Raw genomic sequence first — 15,905 nt, 5'->3', positions numbered from 1 at the left:
CGGACTACACTACTTCGGTACCAGGTAGGCTTCTTAAGAGATCCAATTGAAAAAGAAATAGAATTATTACTAGATAGGAGTATTATATCTATAATTGCGACTTTGGTAGATAGCAGTTATAGGTCAGTCTCCTGAACGTGCCATCACTGCTGATATCCCCGCGTCATCCACAAGTTTATCAAAAACAGTATCTGCAGACCACCGGTTCAACAGAAGGCAGCAGAGGCGGCGTGAGCTAGCCAGCGAGCTAGCGAAATGGAGCGTGGAGATGGCAACGGCGGGGAATCCGTTAGTAGAGAGTACGCGGGTGGAGAGACCCGAGGAAAGATATGTATCGAGTATACAGGGGTTCTGTGCGGAGTGGCGCCAGAACTTCATGCCATTCCAGTCTCCCGGAGGTGGGGAAAGACGCTGAAGCGTGAGAGCCAATCCGCAGAGGCAGAGTCTGCTGACTATGAGGAGGTCCCACAGAGGACAGCGGTGCAGCCTTATGCAGAGTCCATTGGGGACGAAGTCGAGGGGATGCAGTAAGCAGAGCAGGAGTTCTGCGAAAGGGGCACAGAAGGGGCGGGATAACCCGCGGTGTGGGGTATGGTGCGGTGTGGGCACTACCGCAGTTCTGCAAGGCGTTCGTGGACTCGCAGAAATCTAAGAGTTTCATTAGTCAGGAGAAAGTTGATCGTTTACAACTGAAGGCGCGATGACCTTCAGAGGAGTGATGTTTATGGAGATCACTGGCGAGCAGATGCGCAGTGATCGGGTCGTCATGAGATCGACGACGTGGAGTGGACATGAGCATTCCATAGGCTACTGACAAATTTCTGTTTTATTCCGCAAGCTGTAAGGTGTCAACGGGATTTACTCTTGACAACTTCATATTACAACCCACCGTTTGCAGTACAAAATGTTCGCCAGGCTAATTTCACTAGGATTTCTCGTAGAGGGCGCAGTTCTGTCCGACAGCCTACTGTACTTCGCCGCATTCGTTTATGGAAGAATCGAATATAGTGCAGATGCAATTAAATTTCAGGAGCAGCCGCTGTTCATTCCAAATTACAAACGGATTAAGAACGGTGAAGCAGACCTTAATTATGTAAGGAACAGAATCAAGCGAGGTGTAATCCTGACGATGCGGTGAGCCTACTGCTCCAGTAGCACACGACCGCCGCGAGCTAATCAAAGTACATACGAAGCGAATTTCCATAATGCAGCTCACCTCCCTTTCGATCTCAAGGTTTCACGCACCTGCCTATACAAGGGCCTGGGGCTGATGTTGAGGGAAGCCTGTTCCTCACAAGCTGTGCCCAGCTTGCTCTGTGGCCTGCTGGGATGCAACTGTTCATGCACTGGGGTCCACAGACCCTTTTCATGCACGCACTAAAAATATAGGCAATATCAAGACGCTCTCTTGACTCCGAGCCGCCAATCTCACGCTGAGTGCGAATGTACGTACCAACTCCACGGTCGAGCGTTCACTCCAACTAGTTTGCAAGTAGCGGTATTCATCTGACCTATTTAGACGTGCCGAAGCGTGTGCACATATGGGCGACGAAGGGCCAAGTATGTGCCCAACAACTGAATAGGATGATTGTGCATGCGACGAATTGGAGCTTCATTAGGCGTGGTTGCTGTGAGACGGGCGATGCAGGAGTGATGGTACAGCAACGCAAGAGAGGCTACATATCCTACCCACTATTACCAAAATTCTCTTCTGCTATGTTGACTATGCCTGAAAGGAGAAGGGGGCATCAGCAACCCTACGTAGTTGACTTCATTCCAGCTCAGCCCTGAGATGAGCTAAGGACAAGAAATTTTGCTGCACTCGACAGCACGGCACGAAGAAGGGATAGGGCGCGATCCGTATACCACACCTGTTGTGCATAAGGCAAAGCATTCCCTCGTCGTTAAGGTGCTTCGTCCTTTGTAAACCTTTTAGTGGCTATCAAAGGGTCCCTGTAGAGCTTTCTGCATCTTGCTCTCGCACTTTGAGGAGGTCGATGAGACGTCGTTGCCTTACCTTGTTGGAAGGAGCGCAATCTTCGCACAGTTCACGTAAAGGGCCGCTGGCGCACCTTCCACACCCTAGCGCTCATCTTGTTCGCTTAGCTTGTGCTACTGTTCCCTGCTGCATGCGCTGAATCTCGCCTTTTTTTTTGGATTTTGTCTGCGTTTCTTGGGTATGCACAAGGCGGCGAAACGTGCCAAACTCAGCAGAATCACCAATGATCGAAGGAAAGAAGAGTTTTCAGAAAGCCGCACAGCGTGAAATACATCCCAACGTAGAACCTTACGTCCAGGATATGAGGTTCGCAAATTGGAATTTGGCTAGCTTTCCCTGAGGAACTGGCTCCTCCCAGATTAGAAAACCGTGGCATCAAGTGGGCCACTAGAAATCCAAGAAGACGATTAGGAAACCGTCTATGAAATGATAATCTGCCTTCGCCCACCAGGCTTCCCTCGGCTTCTTGTTTGAAGTAGGTGAACAAACGAAATTAATTTAGGCTAGAAGACAAGTGTGCAAACTCCAAACACTTTTGCTCGCTTGTGGTCTCTATACTGAGGTCAAACATCCTTTTAAATTCATATGCTTTCAGAATTCCCTAAAATGAACCCTACAGTCACGCCCTTTGCCGCTATGCTGGTGACAGTAGTACCTTGAATGTTGTGCTCTGTCGTCCGCCTGATGGGACGTGCGATTTTACCAAACATATGCATAAAATATAGGTTGTTTATAAAGCTGTTGACTCAACATGGAGCATTACTTAAATGGATTTTGGTCAATTCGACAAGGAACCACTTTTGTGCCCTTGTAGTATGTCCATTAATAAACAACTGTTCACATGGCAGAGCCTATTTAAGGCGTGCCGTCTGACTGCTGAAACCTAAAATTAATTGAATTAAATAACATTTATTGTTCCCCTGGGATAAAATACCGTTTTTGCTGCCGACCGTCTTGGTGAGTGCTAAAGCGGAGACAACACAGCTGCCGCCAACCCGAGTCCTACGCACAAGCTGAGAAGTAAGCCCAAATGCGGAGCAGAAGCACTGGACGCCTCTACAGTGCGGATACATAAAGGGGCTGAAGGCACAAATTCCATTTTCCCATCTCTCTCGTGGCAAGTCACTGTGGCGTGGCCCATCATTGTAAAGCCGGGGTTGCAGGTGTACGTCACTGTGTCTCCCTGCACATGCAAGCAGACGCATACCCACAATTCACAGATAGAGCACTATACGAGACCAACAAATTTAAGCTATCCTCCTATACGAGGGGTCGTTGCAAGGGGCAATGCAAGCCAGTGAACAAGACGCTGCAACATCCACCCGCGATTCTACCTCCTTTTCTGCTCGTCTGCTCGTTCGTAGTTTCTCTCGTGGGATCAGAGTTTCGAATTTCTTGAGTATACTTACCACGCGCATATAAGGCCCCAGCATAGTGTCTGAAAAAATGCGAGTGGAGTGCCGCACCAGTGGAGGCTCCACGCAACCTGTGGAAGAACCACAATTGAAAACAAATATGGAACAAATATGGTGAAAGCACCGTCTGCCAGTTCACATGGCAGCACAGCAGCGGGTGGGACGCCCTGTGCAGAAACCTTCTCTTCTCTGGTGTTCACATCGAATTCAAGGAACTATCGCCTCACTCCTTTTTTGACTGTACTCCCGTAAGAACTGCGCAATTTCCTCCCGGCCGGGGCCTTTACCCGCTTTCTCCACCATTGCCAAAGGCGTCAGCCCATCCTAAAGAACAAACATAATATCAATCACCCTTTATAATCGTAACCACAAGTTGCCTCTAACCGTGCGCGAAAGGGAATGAAATAGAGCAATAAACTCTGCTGCTGTTCGGTGGCTGCAGACAGCTTGGATGTCTCGTGTCCTCGCTTGTTGTTGGGGTTGCCGTTGCAGTTTGTCACCTGCACCCAACAAGAGAAATACAGGAAACTTCTTATATTCGTGAGTTAAAATACTCACTGCGTTCTTTTCATCTGGTGGTGCGCCGGTCAGGGCAACTAGGCGCCTGACAATCTCCACATATCCTCCCCTAGAGGCCAAGTGAAGGGGAGTATTTCCGCTTCTGTCCCTAGCCATGGGGTTTGCATGGTGCATGAGAAGGGCCTCGAGGGCGAGAGCAGGGACAATGGGGCGAGGAACGGCTTGGAATGAATCGGGGGCGGCAGCCAGGTGTATGGGCGCCTTGCCCCTGTAGTTCAGCTGGTTGATGTTGCTGAGGGCCAGCTCTGCCTTCTCCAGCAGACGTGTGGTGGCAGTATAGGAGTTGAAGGACGCAGCATAATGCAGCGCAGTGTTGCCGCGTGAATCGACAGCTGCAGCGTCCGCCCCGTGGTCCAGGAGAATTCCCACAACTCCCCAGTTGTCTGCTGCTGCAGCGTAGTGCAGAGCACTGAGACCTGCCTGTAGATGACAAAGGAAGCAACAAAACGAATAAATAAAGACTGGACCGGAGAATAAGTGCCCAGACGAGGGAGGCGGAACAACCAGGGAGAGAGAAGTACGTGTGCCCACAGTAAGTTAGACAAAACACCAAATTCTAATGCTAAATTGATTTTATAGACGATTGAGAAAAAGAGAACAGTCACGCGGGATACGTGATTGGCAGAACCAGGAGGGGAAGGGCGTACCTTGTCTGTGGCCTTAACATCTGCTTTAGCCAGGATTAGCCTTTTGATGAACTCGTGAGAGTGGGCGGTGGGGTGAAGGGCGGCTACCATGAGGGGCGTTCGACCCCAACTGTCCCTACTGTCTGCTTTGGCCCCATAGTGCATAAGCAGCTCCATTGCCTCCACGCTGTCAGGAGCCTGTACAAGTGCCGCTGCATGCATCGGCGTCCCACTGGCCATCTGCATGCATCCCCCGCCAACACAAGATAAAATAAACACAGTATACCAAGTTGAAGTCCTCTGATCTGCGCGGAAGGATTAAGTAAGCAGACGCGTCTTTCCACATTCAACGATTCCACAACAAGCAACATTGTAGACACGAAATAAATGCGCAGTACGAACCCAAAGCAGCATACGAAAATATATATGTAGTGTAGGAGAGCAAGAAAGGAACAAAACCCCACCTCAGTGGTCTGCAGCTTTTGAAGAGGTGCCCCTGTCTGTGTCTGTGGCCTCGTCTTGTGGGGAAGAGCCGGCAGCTCTGGAAATGCCCCATATTGCAGCAACACCTCCACCACGTGGGGCTTCCTCGCCGCTATAGCCGCATGCAAGATAGAGTCACCGTCATTAACGCGAGGGGGACTGCTGTTCTGCAAAAACACATGTCGCCGGCCTGCAGCAATGCCTAGTGCTTTATCCTTGTCTTTAAACCGCTTGACGAATTCAGGCTTAAAAGCGTCACACAGAAGTTCCAGGGCAAAGCAGCCATGGTTTTTCCTATGGGCGCTTTCAGCATGTTGAGTCAAAAGATTGGATGAATTACTACTTTGGAGACAACGCGCGACGACAATTACAATAAAAACAACTAAACAGCACGAATCACGAATCATGAGCAAGCCACAGCCAGCTATTACAACCCTAGTAACAGGGAAGAGTAGGACTGATCCAAGTACAGAAATTTCACTGACAGCAGCAACAATAGCGTGTATCTGAATTAGCAAAAGGAGCAAATATTTAGAGCAGAATAAGCGAAAGAATAATGCTCACCTCTGTTGCCCTGCAATACCGAAAGTTTCTGTGGGTCGAGTTGGCGACGTCTGCAGCCCTCAGTAGTGCAGAAAGTTCAGTTAAAGAAAACGGGCCATCAATTCGCCGAAACACCTCGTCACAAAAGCCTTGCTCAGCCTCTTGAAAATGGACTGCATGGGAAACACAGCACAGAGCCAAAGGTCTTGTGTTAACTTTTTTCGTGCTTTCTGGGAGGAATGAATTCAGCACAACGCTTTCTAAGCACGGTATTGCTGCTGATCTAGCGAGACTGAGCTCGAGCGTAGTTTATAGCTTCCTAAATTCTTTGTTTCCCTCCTCCAGCTAATCATACAGAAACACTAATAAGGGGACAGTGAACAGACCGTTTTCTGTGGCCTTCTTTATCAGTGCAGTTTCTTCATCAATTATTTCCTTCGCTATGTCTGAGTAGCATTTGCCTTCTTCTGGCTTTTCGATGCCTTGTTCTTTTTGTTTTGAAGTCCCCCAGCCCTCTACCTTTTCTGGGGTACTCTCCTCCGGTGGCAGCGTTACTATTGCCGCGGCTGCGGCTGCTTTCTGAGCTACTTCTTCCTTTTTTGGCTCCCCATGCTTTGCAGCAACCTCAGAGGCTGTCGACACTTCTGCCGGTGGTGCTGCCGCTTCAGCTGATACTCCTTGTTGCTCTGCTGTCGTTGGTACTGGTGTTGCCACTTGTGCTGGTGGAGGTGGAGCTGCAGCCTCAGGTGGTGGTGTTGCTGCTTCCTGAGGTGGTGCTGCTCCCCCTGCTGCTTCTGTTGCCGCTGGCGTGTGAGGCTGATTTTGGGGTGCAGTCCCTGGTTTGTTGTCAGCTTCGCTGGGGGCTGCCGCTTCTTCTTTTTCAGTTGTGGGGGTCTCTTCGGCCTCCTCTTCCGCCTCTGCTTCCTTTGGTTCCTCCTCGGACTTTGCTTCCTTTTCTGTCCGCTCCTGCTTCTCTCCTTCAGCTGCCTTCCCTTCCTTGGTCTCTTCTTCCCCTCCTGCCTCCTCTTCTGTCTCTGCTCCTTTTGTTTCTGCCTCAGATTTCGTTTCCTTTTCCGTCTGTTCCTGTTTTTCTCCTTCAGCCGCTTTCCCTTCCTTTTCTTCTTCTGTCCCTTCCTGTTCCTCTTCAGACTTTTCCTTTTCAGCCTCAGAGCCCTCTTCCCCTTCGCGTGCTTCCTTTTTGCTTGTCTCTTCATTGGGGGCAGTTGCCTCCCCACCGCTACTGGCCCCCTCAGCCTCGCCTGCTGCTGTGCCTGGGGCTTCTTTTGCTGTTTCGGTCGTTTGCTGCTGACGAGATTCGGAAGCAGTTGAGGCAGAATTACCTTCAGCAGCCGTCTCAGTCTCAGCGGGTTCCTTTGTTGTTGTTTGTTTCTCCTCCTCTTCCGCCTCTTCCTCCCCTCCCTCTGTCTTTTCTCCCTTCTCTCCCTTATCAGTAGAAGCACTTGGCGCTGCTGCCGCCTGTGAAGTGGCCTCAGGAGTTTCCTCTGTTCCTTGTGCCGAGCTCTTGCTGGCGCTGCTGGCGGCTTCGGAGCTCTCACTGGCTGATGTGTTTGCGTTATCTGAGCTGCGGCTGCTGTTGCTGCTGTTGTCGCCATCTCCTCCTTCGTCTGACCTGTTCGTGCTGTCTTCCGTTTCTTTATCTTCTGCATCTGAAGTTTTATCCGTTTCTTTAGCTGCGTTGCTGCCTTCTTGTGCGTCAGAGTCCTGTTGCAGCTGCGCTGCCAGCTGTAGGGCCGAAATGCCCTTGTTTCCGTGTCTCAACCCGTCTGCAGATGCAGCCGCCGCTGTTTTCCATCGCCTTTCTCCGGAAAACAGCCCTTTTTCGGGCCCATGAATTCCATAAAAGGGCTGCAAGCCAATTTTGTATGGTTGCAGTCCGCTGTAGGAGCTTCCCATATCACTGAAGGATGGAGCGTCCTCCTCCATTCCCTCTTGATTTCCCAGAACATCGATATCAGCTGCTGCACCTGCATTCTGGTTTTCTTTTTCACCTGACAGACGGTACTGACTAAAAGTGGCTGCTGGAGTGAGGCCCCCTGCAGCAACACTTGGCGACGCTGTTGAAGGGAAGAGGCCGGCCTGAGTGTTCGACCCCCACTTTCGGAGAGGCACCACGGCGGAAGCGCCGTCACCTTAGAAACAATAAAACCATTCCACAACACAAACGGCACATTTTTTGGGGAGCAGCAGACAAAAGGGGAAGCAGATAACACAAAACGGCAAGAAATAAGAGGGCAAACGGCCAACAGTTTCGGTCCTAGGAAGGTCTATGTGAGTGGGTTCACTCGAAGCCTCTGCAGGGAAAAACGCGTCAAGGCACTGGGTATTTGTGCAACATTTTTCACACTTGAATAAGACAAACACAAGAAGCCCCTGGCGACTTTCTCCAAAGTCTCAGTCGTCTGCGCTCCCACAAGAGAGCTGCTGAGCTGTGGAACTGCTTTCCACATTTATTCTGTCGAGAGAAGCAGAGTGAACAGGGCGAGAGAGCATCGTCAGGCAGCGCAAAGCCGACAAATTTTCAAGGAACATTAGACCCAGTCGACAGTTGTAACTGAGGTATGAGACCGGGAACTACTGTTTAGTTTTCAGTTTAAGCCGTCTCTTTCTAGCATGTGGAAGTTTTCTCACCGTGAAACAATGAAAAGAGACAGAGAAGGAGAAGTTTGCTTGCAAGGCGCCTCGTCGGGCCCAGGCCCTCTGAGCCGCCACCCATTCTGACTTCCCGCCTGCTATGTTTAAGAGTTGGGCTGTTGACCGAAACTTGGTGGAGTATAAGACATAATTGTTGAATTTCAGCTACCAACTTATTCGGAAAGTCCTTAAAGGGCGTTCGAGAGGTCTCAAAGTTTAGATGGGCCTCAAGAGACTTGGCCTCTCGACGGGGCCTCGGGCTCGCGCGGGTCGGCAACGGTTTCCTGTGACCATAGAAGAAGAAACTTAAATATAATTAATCCTTCACCGTTACAAGATCTTTTCACGTGTAAATTAGTAATATACAGACTGAGGTGCATTTTATTTCTGCTGAAGTCCTCCTTAGGCCTCCGTTGGGCCTCCTCTCCGTGGAAGACCATTGGAAACCTGCAAGATCAGTAGAGCGAGCTAATGAGAGCTGGAGTTAGTTTAGACAATATTATGTATCCCACCTTCGCTCGTGAATGTCGCGTTTTCTTTTTCTCATTTCTCTTACGTTACTCGCTGATGTTACGATGTTGCTCATATTCGGTATCTTTCTGTTTCCCTGCGTCAGTTTAGCTGCTGTCCGCAACGTTGCAATGCAGTGGTGTATGTGTAATCCGACAGCTCTGCCCAGGTCCTTTTTAGCAACTATATAACTCCTGCTTATTTTTAAGATATTCAATGTATTAAAAGGTCAATGGAAGACACAAAAAGGTGCCGGTGCCGGCATGTTTCCCCCCAACTACGCACTTCTCTTGAAGCCTCGTGTGCAGTTATCTTCGGCTTGTTCCTCCTTTGCGCGACATTATTTATTTCCAATTGCCTCAAAGTACGTTACGAATTTGAAATTCCGAGCGTCTTTACCTGCACTCAGGTCACTAGGCGCATCGTGCACGTTGTCTGGCAATCGCCACGGTAATTAGGACCGCATTGAGCTGCATTAGTCAGAATACTCTTCACAATATGATATAATTCACGAACACCAGGGAATAACTTTATTTGCACTCGGTCACACAGCCACAACCTTCTGGGGCTGTTTACACGTACGAGATCGCCTGTCGGAAGAATGCAACACAGCTTGCTGCCCCGCCCGCTGCCATGCAAATCCAGTTGTGTGCATAATATTCAAGCCGCCTGTGGACACATGAACTGTTATTGTATACATTTGTAACACAGTTTTCGCCTGTCTCTCAACCGCCTATCTGCATGTACGTGAAGCCCTACGTCATTGATGTATCAAATGTTTCAGGTTCTGCTAAAGCAGGCACAGCCTGCGCAGTGTGGAAGTCAATATAACTCCAGTACTCAAAAAATTAGTTTTATTATTAGTATTATGGAGCTGCCGCCAAAGGCCTCCAGAGCTCTATGCTGCTGACCCACTGACTGTCTTTATTCATGCAGCCAAATCCAGGCAACATAGTAGTAGTCTAACCAGGGTGTCTGGTATGTATTTGATATATAGTTGTGCAAATAGACCTAGAGACCCCCGGTCATTCGGCTTTTCTAATTAGTGCGAGTTGAGTTGTACTAGCGAAACAAGTTCACGCTTCAACGCCTGATGCTGCACCGCACAACTGCCCAACCAACTATATAATCAAACTGAATTCCCAATGCCCTCCCTTTCACTAAAAGCAGACGATATTAGTCACGCAGCGCACGGGTGAAGACACGCTGACATCAACTGGCCAATTTGAATTGAGGCCGGATAGGAGGAAAGAAAACTAAGGCTTGTAGGGATGGCAATTGAGCAATCACGTCAAGAAGATTTGACAAAAAGAAAAGAGACGCAACGAACAAGCACCGCGCAACCTTCTTCAAGCATGAGGACCTGAGGTATCCCCAATTGATTATATTTGATCTAGAGGGGCCGTTTTTGCTCAGGCTTCTCCGCGCTCTTTAAGTGCATGCGCAAGGGTACTAGCCGCTCCGCAGCCTTGGTTCGCTCTATAAGCTTTGCTTTGACCATTATGACGCCCACAATTGTCCTCCATATCATTAATTTTTCGGCTGCTGTTGCTGGCTGTACTTGCATCATCATTGGTGCTGTTCTGCTGTCCCGTTTGTGGGTTTTTCAAGTATCGCATTAGCAGCTTGGATGCCTCCACACTTAGCCGCGACTTCCGCCTGTCTCGTTGCTTTACAGAGTCCGATACAAAGGAAGTCAGTAAACGGTATTGCTCCTGCAGAGCCTCAATCTGTTCGCCATGGGCAGTGCACACACCGGCACAAGTTACCTACATCAACATCCTTATTCACCCGGCAGCCCAACAATGTAATTTGGACTTTGTGTCCAGTTGCTGCTTTAGCGCTCACTGGCGTACATCGGGACGATAAAGAAGTTACAGCGCTTAAACGAGGATAAAAGTGAAGAGCAAAACCGGGACTTAATGCCATACTTCTACTGCGGTCTCCTTCAGCTTGGCTTCTGTGGCCTGCCAGTCGGCGGAGAGGAGTTCCGAGTTGGCGATGTCTGTCTGGCACTTAACCTTTTCATTTTGAATCTTGCATTCCGTTCTTTCTCGCTTCAGCTGAGCTGCCTTCTCTCGTTGCTTTGATAACTGCTCGTCGAGCTCAGCGAGCTGGGCTGCAGCTTCTGCGTTTCTCTTCTCCTGAAACGCGAGGTTTTCTCTCCAATGCGTGATGAGCTGGGATAGGCAAACCAGTGCCACAAGCTAATCAAATTGAGTATGACAAACACAAGATTGAATCGCCCCCTAAACATCAAAGAACGTGAAGGCGACTGCCTTTCCCTGCATTTTGACTAACGCTCATCTGCTAATTAACCAAGCGAGAAACACGGATGGGCTTGTGAAATGCATACAGTGCCATATCTGTGCTTGTGATCCCGTCTGCTCTATCTCCACTTCTGGAGGAACCGCTGAGTTCAAGCTCCGTCAGTGCTCTAGACCGACCTAACGCTGGTTGTTGTGTTGTGCTAACAACCAGCTATATGGGCATTCTGCTGCATGCTCAGAACACGTGTTTGAGCGAAAACAGATCTCCCTTTTTGTACTTTTTGTGTAGAATGTACTGGTGATGGCGTCTGGGTGGGCCTCTAGGATTTGCTCAATCAAGGCGCACGGCGTGGCTTGGACTTTAGGGTATAGGGTTTAGGATTCGGGACCAAATATTAGGGCTTAAGGTTGAGGGTTTAGGGATAACGGTCGAACACGCAGGGTTCAGGTTTTAAGCTAGTGCACCTGTGCAGACTTTTTGGCGATGTTTTGGAGTTTGAGTGCTTCTTCTTGTCTTTCAACCAGTTTTTCGTTGAGTGTTTGGTTTTCCATTTTGAGCTGTTCAAAGTCCATGGCCTGCAGGGAGTCGCACTCGTCTGCTTGCCAGCGTCCTTTGCATTTGTGCAATTCGACCTTCAGTTCAAGTTCATATTCTGTCCTCAGCAAATCAGCCCTCAGGCGATTCACGATCTGTTGCTCATCCTCCTCAAGCTGCAGTAGCTTCAACACTTGCTGCTCAGAGACAGGTTTTCCTCCCTTTTGCATCACTGCATTCTTCGCCACTTGCAGCACAAATTCCCTTAATTCCAAAAGGCAAACAAGGCAACGACAGCGGTGTTTCTGTGGGATGTCTACATTGGCGACAGAGCATCATCGTGAATCTTAGGCCCTGAAGTAAGCAAAGTGCTGAAACATATTTCTGTGTCATCATCCACCCCTTACCCAAAGGCTCGTTTGCATTCCATAACTTTTGCGGTCTGCTGTTCTTCTTGCTCTTCTTTCCGCTGCAGCAACGTGTTGAGAGTTTGAGTCATCGCCTGCAATTGTTTGTCGAGTTTTGAAGCCTGCATCAGAGCGTCGTCGTATCCTTCCCGTGTGATTGTAGGCTGAACATCTATGTCTTCTTGTTGGCCTAGGGTTGCCAACTGGACTGGGCTGTTTGACCTTAGCAAGTTTTCTTGCCTTGCTTGGCCCGCTACAATGCTGGCAAGACGGGTCATAACCTTCATGTTTGCCTCCTCCGCGTCCTCGAGTTGCTGCTGAGCGCACTCCAGCTCTTCCTGCAAGGAGGCAGCCAACTGACTCTGCTGTTGCACCTCTTCTGTCAAAGCCCTAATGGCGATTGCCAAAGGGTCCTCCCTCTGAGGGACAACACGCGAACCCATCCATAACATTGAATCGAAACTCTGCATGCATGTTTGCTGCCTTCTTTGTGGAGAAACGACGGCACGCTAGAAACCAGAACAAACCAAGACATACAGGGAGAAGCTATTTACGAGGACAGATCGAAATGAACTCGCAAAGGCGGTCTATGAAGGAAGAGGGTGGCCGCTGGTATATAGACATGCGATGCACTCCGAAGGCGACTACAGTTTAAGACTCATGCTCCGGAATTTTCTGCTTTGTTGCAACCCAAGCTGCAGTTTTTCTGCAATCATTTCCAACTACACAACCTCCTAGAAGTTGGCCAGACTTAAGGCACTCAGCCGTTTTTTTAGTATACTTTTATTTCTCTTCGCTTCTTGTACAACCAAAATCAGGGGGGCAAGAAGCTCACAGCTGAAGTTCCAGCAGAGCTGCTGGGGGAGTCTGTGTGTTGCATTGTCTTCGGCTTCCCTGTATCTGTGTCTGTTTTCGGTGAGCGTGGGGTCCTTTGGCTGTCTGGCTTTGCTTCGGCGGCACTTCCTTGTTCTGGAGCAGCTGTTTGTTGCTCCACTGCCAGCTTGTCAATTTCGTGTTTATTCCCGCGAGAACCCTGGGTAGTCAGCTCAGCACCTGCTGCTTCAGATGTTGCCGCTTGTTGCTGCAAATGGGTCTTTTGAAGGTCTGCATTGTTCAGTTCTGTCGTTTCACGAGAAGCATCAGTTCCATTCATTTTCTCTCCTTCGTTCGGTCCTTCTGGCTGTTGGTTCTTCTCATATTTCCCCTCGGGGTGCATTTCTTGGTCTTTTGTTTCATTACGGCTTTGTTGTTCCTTTAGTCCCTCCCCCTCGGTCATTGTTTGTTCTTGATCTACCGCCGCTTTCTCTGCTTCCCGTGGCACCTCAGTTGCAGCGGCAGCACGGGATTTCGCAGTGTCTTGTGTTTGATTGCCGTCTCCGCTTCCCTGTGCAGTATTAGCTTCTTCCTTCTGCTCAAGCTGCTGATTCTCCACCTCTTTAGCTCCTGTCGAGGGCGCTGCCGCCTCCTCTGTTTTCCCAACAGTTGCTGCAAGAACACTAACAAAACTATTAGTAGTGCTTGATGCGGCCTACAGGTAGGAGCACGACAAAGTATGTGATCTAAAACGCCATTGTTGTAACGTATTTTCATGGCCAACAGTAGGAATCGCAGACTGGAGTCGCTTCTCGTCTGTTTGCCGTTTGTCTAGAGGCTATCGTCCACTCAAAACATTGTTTATATAAGACATATGGCCTTCTTCCTACCTTCTACCCAACTTCGTATTTGTTGCTCAAGTGCTGCATTTCCCGAACTAGCAGCGAGCTGCATGCAGTTGAGTCCTTGTGCGTTTGGCTTGCACAGCAACTCCTTTGCTGCTGCTGCTGTTGCTGCTGCTGCATCGGTGCTGCAGCAGACGCTGAAGAAGGCCTCCCATAAAAGGTGCTGCTCCAGTGCTTCCTCAGCAGGCTGTGCGGCTGCTAAGTGCATGCAGCTCTCGCCGCGGCTATTGGTTGCAGCCCAAGGCATTATGCCGGCCCGTACCAACTCCGCCGCCTGCTCCCCAGCACACCGCATGTGGCTTTCAACCATAGACTCCTAATGCTAAACCATGAACCGCATATTGTCAGTTCCAGGATATAAGGCAAAGCAGAAAAGAGATGAAATGGAGGATAACAAAGCGTGGGATAGTAACAGCTGCTGCATCGCAGCCATTCTTTTGCTGAACTTGGAAATAAACAATGGGAAATGAAAACGATCGAAAAGGCAAGAAGGGGTAAACAAAACCGATTGAAATAAATAATTTAGGCTAAATCAAAGAATGAATTTCTTTAAATCAAGTTTAGTTGACAAAATGTGCAAAATGGGTCCCAACCTGCTCATAGTGGTGTCTTAGAACAGCGGAAGTCAATGCCGTCTGGCCGTCGTCATCAACAGCTGTTTGCTCCGCCCCCGTACGCAACAGCAGACCGATAGCTTCACCCCGAGCGGTGAATAGCGGCGTCTGCCCCTTTGCTTCTGAAGACCGCAGACAAATAAACCCAAAAACGATGCATGCCTATAAACGTGTGCAACTCGACAACTCCCGAGTCTTGAGAAAAAGGAAATAAGCGATGAAGCCGAGCGAAAAGCCACGCAATCAGCGCAACTACGTTTACCCTTGAATTCCGGCTTTATAACTAAATCCCTCAAACCCGAAATACCTAGAATGTGCAACCCTAAACTCTAAACCCAAACCGACAAACCCTAAACCCTTTTCAAGCCCTTATTGGCCCACTCTGAACCATGAAATACAGGCCTTAATCCCCCTTGTTTGACACTCGACTCCAAACCCCAACACCAACACTAAACCCAAGTCCCTATTCGTGGACGTCAAATGCTACATTCTCAACCATAGGCTCCACGCATTAATGCCTGCCTGTGGATCTGAGGTTGGGATCACAGCGGAATTCTTCCAGAAGGAGCTGCAATATGCGGGGGCTGTAGAAAGCAGCGTGCGCCACGAGCGATGTGAAAGGCTGCACCTCCACCTCCAGACTTTCACTTTCTGTGGCCAGCTGTCTCAATAGCTGCACATGTAAGACGGGGAAAATGTTCAGAAGCACACCGAGGAACTTTGTACGTGCTAAATGTGTTCAGGTGCACCTTCTCTGGAGTCCCAAACACGCAAAAAGAAAGTATGGTGCGCCCATGTATGCTGAGTGTTTCCTTCGAATATTTCAGGGTGTTGTTATCTTTGAAGCATCATGGCATGCAAGCGCCATTCTTTCCGGCTGCAATGAACAAAGTGTGACTCGTGTTCGTTTACTTCCTCCGCCTCAGGCTCTTGTTGCTTTTCAATTGACACAAACAACTTAGTCCATTTCTCCGCTAGAGGGTTGCCTGCCATTATCAGAGTGGCAGTGCGACTCCCGGTATCTGCTGTTTGTTGTTCTTCTTGCGTCATCTTGTCGATTTTGAAGAGTGCATTAACATACACTCGAGCGGAAAGATAGACGGGTTTACTGCTGGGTATGTTGCTGTCAGCACAGCCGCACTGCTGATTAAACAATGCTTGGTAGGGGCACAGAACCCTGTAGGCGCTGCGTGCGTTCAATTATTTGGATCGAAACTGTCAACTTAAGGGCTTTGCTGGCTATGCATTCGTACCTCGACCTGTAATGCAGTAGGGCAACGACTTGAGATCTCCCTTCCCCCTATCCTGGGTAATTGGGAGACAAATTCTAATAGTGATTACTGTTTTACATAATAATAATAATGATAGTGAGTACTATTATTAACCGTATTCGTTCGCCGTCAAAGCATAGAGCACGTGCTTAGCGGGAATCGAGGGTGGCGTGCTGATAAGTAATATGAATGGTGGAATGAATGCCCATTATTTATCCATCGGAATAAAGTTACTTCACTGTTTTATTAAATTCATTTTTTTCTGTCTTGTGGATAAATCCTT

General features: G+C 49.1%; 4 protein-coding genes across 4 annotated transcripts; 2 read left to right on the top strand and 2 right to left on the bottom strand.

Moving 5' to 3' along the window:
- Window positions 1-255: 255 nt before the first annotated feature.
- EMWEY_00003710 (hypothetical protein) lies at window positions 256-531 on the top strand (the record flags this gene model as incomplete). Its single annotated transcript, XM_013477792.1, has 1 exon — window positions 256-531. The coding sequence occupies one exon, from the start codon at window positions 256-258 to the stop codon at window positions 529-531; it is 276 nt and encodes a 91-aa protein (XP_013333246.1).
- A 373-nt stretch (window positions 532-904) lies between these two features.
- Window positions 905-1,733, top strand: EMWEY_00003700 (hypothetical protein; the record flags this gene model as incomplete). Its single annotated transcript, XM_013477791.1, has 2 exons — window positions 905-1,134; window positions 1,649-1,733. 2 exons carry the CDS (start codon window positions 905-907, stop codon window positions 1,731-1,733), a joined length of 315 nt encoding a protein of 104 aa, XP_013333245.1.
- A 1,230-nt stretch (window positions 1,734-2,963) lies between these two features.
- EMWEY_00003690 (hypothetical protein, conserved) lies at window positions 2,964-8,883 on the bottom strand (the record flags this gene model as incomplete). The annotated part of the gene is made up of 10 exons (XM_013477790.1): window positions 2,964-3,182; window positions 3,409-3,485; window positions 3,642-3,738; window positions 3,973-4,413; window positions 4,641-4,859; window positions 5,084-5,537; window positions 5,686-5,818; window positions 6,032-7,795; window positions 8,295-8,581; window positions 8,810-8,883. The coding sequence occupies 10 exons, from the start codon at window positions 8,881-8,883 to the stop codon at window positions 2,964-2,966; spliced, it is 3,765 nt and encodes a 1,254-aa protein (XP_013333244.1).
- Window positions 8,884-10,219: 1,336 nt separating this feature from the next.
- Window positions 10,220-15,344, bottom strand: EMWEY_00003680 (ankyrin repeat-containing protein, putative; the record flags this gene model as incomplete). The annotated part of the gene is made up of 10 exons (XM_013477789.1): window positions 10,220-10,537; window positions 10,739-11,014; window positions 11,543-11,876; window positions 12,020-12,438; window positions 12,855-13,547; window positions 14,000-14,053; window positions 14,331-14,473; window positions 14,614-14,673; window positions 14,898-15,024; window positions 15,264-15,344. The coding sequence occupies 10 exons, from the start codon at window positions 15,342-15,344 to the stop codon at window positions 10,220-10,222; spliced, it is 2,505 nt and encodes an 834-aa protein (XP_013333243.1).
- Between the last annotated feature and the right edge of the window lie 561 nt (window positions 15,345-15,905).

The sequence above is a fragment of the Eimeria maxima genome, genomic scaffold (genome assembly GCF_000499605.1).
Source record: "Eimeria maxima Weybridge genomic scaffold, Emw_scaff19, whole genome shotgun sequence".
Lineage (NCBI taxonomy): Eukaryota > Apicomplexa > Conoidasida > Eucoccidiorida > Eimeriidae > Eimeria > Eimeria maxima.
This window is presented reverse-complemented; position numbering and strand designations above follow the sequence as displayed.